Source organism: Onychomys torridus, chromosome 5 (assembly GCF_903995425.1).
Source record: "Onychomys torridus chromosome 5, mOncTor1.1, whole genome shotgun sequence".
Taxonomy (NCBI): Eukaryota; Metazoa; Chordata; class Mammalia; order Rodentia; family Cricetidae; genus Onychomys; species Onychomys torridus.
The window spans coordinates 45,271,388-45,280,383 of NC_050447.1; the positions used below are offsets into that span (position 1 = coordinate 45,271,388).

The following is an 8,996-nucleotide window of genomic DNA, read 5'->3' on the forward strand; positions in this document are numbered from 1 at the left end:
CATCCTGCCCGGCTTTGAATTTATTTATTTATTTGTGGTTGGTTTGTTTGTTTTTGGTTTTTCGAGACAGGATTTCTCTGTGTAGCTTTGCGCCTTTCCTGGAACTCACTTGGTAGGCCAGGCTGGCCTCAAACTCACAGAGATCCACCTGCCTCTGCCTCCCGAGTGCTGGGATTAAAGGTGTGCGCCACCACCGCCCAGCTAAATTTATTTTTTATTATTTATTTGTGTCTTTGTCTATGTAAATGTGTGCTCTGTGTGTGTGCTCAGGGAGGTCAAAAGGGGGTATGAGATCCCCTGGAGCTGTTGTGACTACCAGATATGGGTGCTGGGAACTGAACTCAGGTCCTCTGAAAGAGCAGTCAGCACTTTTGACCACTGTCCACCTCCCCCGCCCCAGCCCCGCTCTTGTATTTAAAAGGGGTTGAGGGGAAAAGTGGGTCAGTGAGTAAAGCGCTCACTGCTCAAACATTTGGGTCTTCATTCTATCCCAGCACCCACATGAAAGCCAGGCATGACATTGACCTACATACAAGTGCAAGCACACCATCACACATGAATACATACACAAGCACACACAAAATAAGTAAAACCCTTTGTTTTTTTTTTTTGGTTTTTTTTTTTTTGGTTTTTCGAGACAGGGTTTCTCTGTGTAGCTTTGCGCCTTTCCTGGAACTCACTTTGGAGACCAGGCTGTCCTCAAACTCAAAGAGACCTGCCTGCCTCTGCCTCCCAAGTGCTGGGATTAAAGGCATGCTGCTGCGCCACCACCACCACCGCCGCCGCCGCCGCCCAGCAACCCTTTGTCTTAGTTAGGGTTTCTATTGCTACGAAAAGACACTGTGACCACAGCAGTTCTTATAAAGGAAAAACATGTAATTGAGATGGCTGGCTTACAGTTCAGACAGAGATTCGGTCCATTATCATCATGATGGAACATGGTGCTGGAACTGAGAGTCCTACATCTTGCAGGCAACAGGAAGTGTTCTAAGACACTGGGCGTGACTTCAACATATATGAGACCTCAAAGCCCACCTCGACAGTGACACATTTCCTTCAACAAGACCACACGTACTCTAATAAGGCCACACCTAATAGTGCCACTCCCTTTGGGGGATTGTTTTCTTTCAAACCACCACACCCTTCATCATAATTTTTTTTAACCAGTCAATGATGGAGCACACTTTTAATCATAGCACTTAGTAGGCAGAGGCAGGCAGATTTCTGTGAGTTTGAGGCCAACCTGGTCTACAGAGTGAGTTCCAGGACAGCCAGAGCTGTTACACAGAGAAACCCTGTCTCGTGGGGAATTTTTTTTTTTTTTTTCAGATAAAATACATACATCTCCAGCCTTTGTGTTCCCGGGCTCCCCAGTGTAGTTTATAAACAGAAAGCAGCTGCTAAGACTTCCTGTCAGTGACACACAGGACGTTTGCACATTTGTAAAACACTGAACATGAGCAAAACCAGATGCTTGCACAGTCGCTGCCTGGGCTCATCTGTTCCCCTCTGAGGCACAGACACTGCCCTGTCCCATTTTCCATGTGACGACACCAGAGCACAGTGGGGAGCATGCAGCAGACCTGGAACCCAAGCGCAGGCATTCTGGCTGCAGAATCCTCTGATGTACCCACCCCACTGGCCTGACTCTGTTCCCGTAAATGCTGGCAGAAAAACACCACCCAGCAGTGGGGCTGAGTTCCTGGGTGAGCTCTCTGCATGCTGTGGAAACTGCTGCCAGATGAGCAGTCTGTGTTAAATTGCAGACCATTCAGATTATAAGTAATCTCTTGTCTTTCCTGTCTTTGTTCCCTATTTTTAGGTTAAAACTTTCCTGGAAAAATGCCATATCTTACTATTTTCTGTGGTTTCTGAATTTTTTTTAAAAAAGCCACACCTTACTCCCAAGTCATGGTAATGACACATGGAGACACATGGAAAGCAGGGACCTCTTTTTCTGGAAGTCCCTGTGTCCTTCGTCTCCCTGCTGTCTTCCTAGTTGTCCCCACACTCTGACAGGGTGCCCTCAGGTCCCTCACGTGTCACTGCCACATTTTACCCTTCATACTGGACAAGGGGTCTCCTGGGCACCCACCCGCCTTCTCTCCTGCTGCACCCTGCTGTGGACTCTCTACATCTCAGAGCAGTGCTCCACACGCCTTCTCCCTCCCCAGGCTTCTGCAGGGGAGTGCCCTGCTGTGCTTAGTGTCTGCAGAGCGGCCTGAGGCCGAGGCATCTCTGTGGCCTCTTCCTTACCTGGCCTTTCGCTTCTGCCTGAGTTTCCTGCCTGGACACGTGACCCCTGTGTTAGCCTTGAAGCAGTGTGTGCTGCCAGAGCCACCTTTTCATCTTTGAGTGTACAATTGAATAGGCGTGCTGGACACCTAGACAATGCTACGGACCTTGGGTTGAGGGCCATTGTGGCAGGAAGAGCTAAGTAAATCCCTGGAACTCTCCCCCCCACCTCCAAAGACGAGAAACCCATTGTATCCCAGGGGACTTGGTAGAAAAAATGCTGGCGTGTGAAACCCGTCACTCCATTCTGTCCACTGAGAGAAGGTAGAAATAGCTGGGCATGGTGGAACACTCTATAGTCCTGATACTCAAAAGACTGAAACGGAAGAACCTCTAGTTCAACATCAATACCTACTGAAAACTTAGGACAGAGAGGCGGGGAGGAAAGCAGTGTGCAGTGTCCTCATCTCTGTAGAGTGCCTGGGTTGTCCAGATGTGGTGTGTCTTTTCATCCAGGCCTTGCTCTGCAGCTGTTGAGCTAGTTGATGTTTTCTCTTCATCTTGTTTGCAAGGATCTGCAGAGCAGTTCCTCTATCTCAGTCTTAGAAGGCAGGGCCAGCAGTTAACCTGTGCAGTGTGGTCTCGGGGCTGAGTCAGCCATGTATGACCGCGTATTGGTCATTCTGACCTTCTGCAGAAACCCCACACTCCCTGCGCTTGCTGACCATGTCATCTCATTTGGATCTGATGGTTGGGAAGAAGAGAGTTCTTCAGCTGCCTTAGTGAGACTTGTGAAGGTGTGAGTCGGACGTGAACCTGGCTCTTGACCTCATTGCTTTCAGTCACGGTCTAGCCTGGAGGCAGAAGCCACACCAGTAATCTAAACAGAGAAAATGCAGTAATGTATATAGTCATTGCCAAGGGATAACAGTGAGCATTGGGCTGGGATATGGCTAAGTAGGTAGAGTTCAAACTTAAATGTGTGAGGCCAAATTCCATATTTCTAGCCCCAGCAAACCACCTGATCATAGGCTGGGATGTGGCTCAGAAGAGAGAGAGCATGATGGAGCCCTCAGACCCATCCTCAGTATCAACTGGGGATGTTAGCCAGCACTCATGAGGTAGAAGGATCAGAAGTTAAGATCGTCCTTGGCAGCTTAGCACATTGGAGACCAGCCGAGGCCCTGTCTCACAGAAAGAGAAAGGAAGAAGGAAGGTGAGACAGAAGGGGAGAGGGAGGGAAATATGTTGGTGGCTAGGTTTGTTTTATAATCTTGGGCAATTACCTTGTTTCCTTGTTTCTTGGAATTCAAAATAAGGAAGCTGCCTGTTTCATAACAGTCAGGGAAGCGTTCGTTGAAATGAGTGATACTCCATGTGAGATGTTTCTATGTTGGTAGTTGACATCAGAGTTCACTCACCTACTACACTGGCTCTTTAGCTGCTGTGCAGCAGAGTGGGTAGGCCAAGTCTCCACTGAACTGCATGCACCGTCCTGGACAGTGGGGCCTCAAGGCTGCTTAGGCACGGGTTATGATTTGGCATGCCTGTAAGCTATTAGTGGGTCACGGTTTCCTGAGTGAACATCACTGCATGGCAAAACCTAGATTTTCTCTCTCTCATGAAGGTCAGAGAACAGCCTTTGCAGGTGTTGATTCTACAGTGTAGATTCCCAAGGATCAAACTAAGGCAACAGGCTGAGCAGAAAACACCTCAGCAGCTGAGCCACATCTGTTTGCAGTCAATTTGTATATTTATTTATGTTTAGGAGTGCTTTGCCTGTATTATCTGTATACCATATGTGTGCCTGTGGAGGTCAGTAGAGGGCATCAGATCCCCTACAAATGGAATTTCAGATGCCTGTGAGCCACCATGTTGGTGATGGAAATTAAACTTGGATCCTCTGCAAAAGCAACAAGTACTCTGAACCACTGAGCTATCTCTCCAGCCCCTGCAGTAGCTTTAGACTTCTAGAAAAGCTTCCAAAAGTCAAGGCATTCCCATAAGCCATTCATTGAACTTCTAATGCCAGTGTCCCCCTTGACCAGAATACAAATGTCAAAGCTGAGCAATACTAGCTTAATTACAGACTGCCTGCAATGTCACCTGCTTTCCACCAATATGTCCCTTGCCTCAGTTCATCCTGGTTTCTAGTTGCTGACAGGTGCTGTGTTTCCTTGCTGTCCCTTAGCCTGTGATAGCCCCTGTCTCCTGACTTTGATACTTGAAGTTTAATCAGGTTTGGGGGTTTTGGTTTGTTTTTGTTTTTTGTTTTTGTTTTGTTTTGTTGTTTTTGTTTGTTTGTTTGTTTGTTTCAAGACAGGGTTTCTCTGTAGCTTTGGAGCCTGTCCTGGACTAGCTCTGTAGACCAGGCTGGCCTCGAACTCACAGAGATCCACCTGCCTCTGCCTCCAGAGTGCTGGGATTACAAGCGTGCGCCACCACTGCCCGGCATTGTTTTTGTTTTTTTAAGGGCTTATCTTATTTTTATTTGTGTGTATGTTCTCTAAATGAGCAAATTTTGAATGGACATTTTGCAAAAGAAGGTACATAAACTAGCCAGTAAGCTCATGCCAAAATACCTAGCATAGTTAGACTGTAAGGAAATTCTCGATGTTACAGTAGCACAGTCTTCAAAGGACTGAGGGCACCAAGACCCAGTGAGCACGAGCAGCTGGGATTCCCAGTCCTCATGAACTAGAAAACAGAGCAGCATTGTATTTGGAGTAAGAGGGACATTTTCTCATCACTTATGTGGCACATGCCCTTTCTGTAGAACTCAGTGGTTCTATAAGTCCACCAAAACCAGAACCAAACAAGACTCATCTAATGTCCCTGACCATTGTCCTTATAGCAGCCCAAGCCAGAAGGCACCCAGATGAATGCTAGCAAGTATGACGGGACTTTAGCAATAAGCACACCCCTGGGCTCTGGAGATACTCAGTGCTGAAGACATTGCTGCTCTTGCAAAGGGCTGGGATTCAATTCCCAGCACTCCCATCAGGGAGTTCCAGGAGTTTTGACTTTGACCTCTGACCTCCGTGGGTACTTCACTCATATGCACATACCTACACACAGACACACAGACAATTAAAGTTTTAAATTGGGGGGAGCAATAGTATGTGAATGACATAAGCCACACAGGAATGAGTCCCAGGAGCTGTGGTGCTCAGCAGAGGCACTCCCACTCTGTGGGAGTCACTATGTCTGAGCCTTTGCTGTCCATCTGGACAGTAACCACAACCAAGGTTCCTGCAAGTGGAATAGGGGTCAAGAGTGGCAGTGCCAAGTTGCATTGTTCCTGTTTGTCTTCCTGAACATGCCATTGGTACTTTGGTTTCCTGAGTTGTGTCTGTTGGCCTTGCTTTCAGGTGGATCTACCTTAACGATCAGAACCTGTGCATCCCTGCCAGTTCATCCTTCGTTTATGGAGCTGTCCCCATAGGAGCCAGTATTTATGTTATCGGAGACCTTGACACAGGTGAGCAAGCTGCCGGGGTTTCTTGGGGACGGCTTCTGGTGGCTCAGGTGCACCAGCTCAGCTCTGCTCCCTCTCTGGGTTTAGGTACCAACTATGACTATGTGCGTGAGTTTAAGAGAAGCACGGGCACCTGGCACCACACGAAGCCACTCCTGCCATCCGACCTTCGACGCACAGGCTGTGCAGCTCTGCGCATAGCCAACTGCAAGCTCTTCCGCCTGCAGCTGCAGCAAGGCTTGTTCCGCATCCGGGTCCATTCCCCTTGAAGAGGAAGAGGAGCCAAAAGCGAGATCCTGCCCCAAGCGCATCACGTGGCTGGACATCAGCAAGTACCGAGAAGCAGCTCCACCTTGCTGTGTGCTGAGTTTCAGTATGGTTACTCTTTGGTGGTTTTTTAATGCTTAGAAGCTTGGGCTTCTGCTCTTGTCTGGAGACCATGTAACTGTTGAAAAACTACCCGGGAGGAATCAGTTCCTCCAGCCTGATGCGTCAGTAAACCGTGGAGGCTAGTGAGTGTCAAAAGGAGGAGGGAGTGGGGGGTTGGTGTCATGTGAAATATCAAAGTTAAAGCCCTAAGGTGCATTTTCCCAGAAGGGAACTCTTACTAACTGTGTCCCAGTGTGTGTGCTGTGGTAAACAAACAACAGAATCCATATATGCAAACCAGTATACCCAGCAGACAAGGTTGTCCTTGTCCTTGTGGAGGGGTAGAATGCCTGGCCCACTCAGTAAACTGAGGCTCGTGCCAGTTAGTTCCCATTCATTACTAATGCTGTTTAAGAACTGTGTTCTGATGAGTGGAAGCTGAGATAAAACTCCTCTCCAGCAATAGTCTGTCTTAGTAAAGAGTCAGTCACCCGAGGAGCTCCAGTCTGCAGCCCTTATGTGAGCTTCAGGGAATTGCTCACTGTGAAAGACCCTGCGTCAGGAGAGAGCTCCTGGGAGGGGCTGTCAGCTCGGGAGGGAGCTTGCACCATTCTTCCTTCCACCTGGAAAAGCAAAACCATTTTCTATACTCCAGGCTGTCAGCGCAGAGGAGATTGTAGAGTTGGGCAAACGATAGCAATCTGCTGCAACTAAAAATAATGGGACACAAACAAACAAACAAACAAAGCTGTCCAGATAATGTACATAGGGATCAAAAACTTCATATACTCTGTCTGAAAGCACACTGAGTCCTGTTTACTGCTGCTTAGAAATTACAGACTTGTCTTTGAATGCAGGTGTGTTTAGAATCTTGTCTTTGTAACAGGCTGCTCCCAAAGCCGCTCACTGGTAGAGTTTTAGATGAATTTCACTCCCAGTAATGTTTGGCTGGTAGAATAAACTACCTCAACTTAATTTCATTCTGTCCCCATTAGTGTCCTCTACACTTTCTCTCCTTCCTATTCCCATTAGTAAAGAAATTCTTTAGATGGTGGACTTTATCTTGTAAGATAGTCTGTTTTCATTTAGACTATGCCACCTTGGTGGGAAATCAGGGACTTGAGTGTGCTCTATTACTTGACAGTGTGAGCTGTATGCAATATCAAATTTCTTGTCAACTTGATATAGAGTTCCTCATTTCTAATTGTTTTCTACAAGTTTCTTTAGAGTATGGCTAGAAGAGGCAACATTATATCTTAGTGACTGCTAAATGTGTAAGTACATCCTTTGGTTATAAATTGAAGAACAGAAATTTCTTCTAGAAACTTCCTATGTGAGATGTTTATATACAATTAAAATGCATATAAAGCATTAATCCTATTTTCCCACCTGTGGACCTGAAAAGGCATGGCCTCTCTGCAGGGATCTTCCTATACCTGTCTTGAGTGATGGGCACTATAAAAAGTTGGGGAAAAGAAGCCAAAGGGTAGCTGTAAAAAGGGCTGGGAGTGATGCCCTCACTCTGCCTTGGCCAGAAGCAACTTGGCAAGAGTAGGTCTAAGTTTTTATCCTTTGCTCCAGGCCAGACGTGCCATACACCTTCATGCCATCCAGTCCAAGTCAGGCTTGGATTGTGTTTCGTATGAGCCATGTTGTCGGCATGTCTCCCCGTTGGGGAGCTTTCCATCAAAGAAACTATGGCAGAGGAAGCACTTTCTGCTGTTGCTAAGCTGGTGGCTGCAGGGGAGAGAAATTGCCAGAAGGGCAAGTTGACTTTGGTGAAATACCTGCACAGGACAGAGCCATGGCCTGCAGAGCAGAGAAACTGGTGTCAGGACAGCTGGCTAACTGCTCTGTTTTGGGTTTTGGTTTTGATGTTTGTTTGTTTGTTTGTTTGTTTGTTTGTCTGTTTGTTTGTTTGAACTCCTGGAGTTTTAAAATTCTTCTCAGTCTGCTTCAGGCCTCTCCAAGGAGAGACAGTTTAGAGTCATGGGTCCAATGGTGACGTTACTAGTACCTGTTGACTTGGTTCACTTAAAAACAAACAAAAACAAACAGGTTTTTCAGTTCAGTTCATTGACACTGTAGCTGCAGAAATTAATGTTTTATAAAATAAATTTGCAACTTAATATGGGATGCAATAACAACAAAAGCTGCTAAGTGCCAAACTATTATTTTTAGGTGAGTGAGTGAGTGTGTGCGTGCATGTGTGTGTGTGTGTGTGTGTGTGTGTGTGTGTGTGCATGTGAGTGTGTGTGCGTGAGTGAGTGAGTGTGCGTGAGTGAGTGAGTGTGTGTGTGAGTGAGTGTGCATGTGTGTGTGTGTGAGTGTGTGTGTGTGTGTGTGTGTGTGTGAGAGAGAGAGAGAGAGAGAGAAAGAGAGAGAGAGAGAGAGAGACTACCCTGTTGAAAAGCAGGGCTGTATTTAATTTTACTATGATGTTCCGAAGTCAGTCAGTCATACCTCCTGAAACTACTCTCTGAGTGTGGAGAAGTGGCTTGTAGCTCCTGTGGTGCAGGCCTGTGTTTTACTACTCCACTGGCGTCTTGGTCAAGTCGGAGGGAGTGGTCCTTCCCTTCTCGGTAAGGCACTTTGACCGGGTATATGTTGTACTTGGCAACTGAGGCTAGATCTTAAAATCTGAAACACAAACATCTTGGGAAGTGCAATTTCTTTTCTTTGGAAGGTCATTGTCTTAGGCTACAGTGGTGGAACCAAGGCACCCTCCTAGGCTAGAGTCTAAAGTGGGTTTGTTTGTTCATTTGTTTGTTTTTGTTTGTTTCTCTAACATATCTAAACATAGATTTTTCAAAGATTTAAAGTGCTTAATTTAAAATGAAGTGTCGTTTTTTACTCTCAAGAGTGCTTAAGTTCTGTGAGAAGAAAAGTGTGTGCGTGCTGTGCCACATGACTT

General features: G+C 46.6%; 1 protein-coding gene across 1 annotated transcript in view; it reads left to right on the top strand.

Moving 5' to 3' along the window:
* Positions 1-7,985, top strand: part of Gan (gigaxonin) — a 46,687-nt gene extending 38,702 nt beyond the window's left edge. The window contains exons 10-11 of the mRNA XM_036187854.1: positions 5,607-5,716; positions 5,801-7,985. Of these exons, the coding sequence (XP_036043747.1) occupies positions 5,607-5,716; positions 5,801-5,982 (292 nt within the window). The 3' untranslated portion in view covers positions 5,983-7,985. The remainder of the gene's footprint in view (positions 1-5,606; positions 5,717-5,800) is intronic.
* Positions 7,986-8,996: the final 1,011 nt, after the last annotated feature.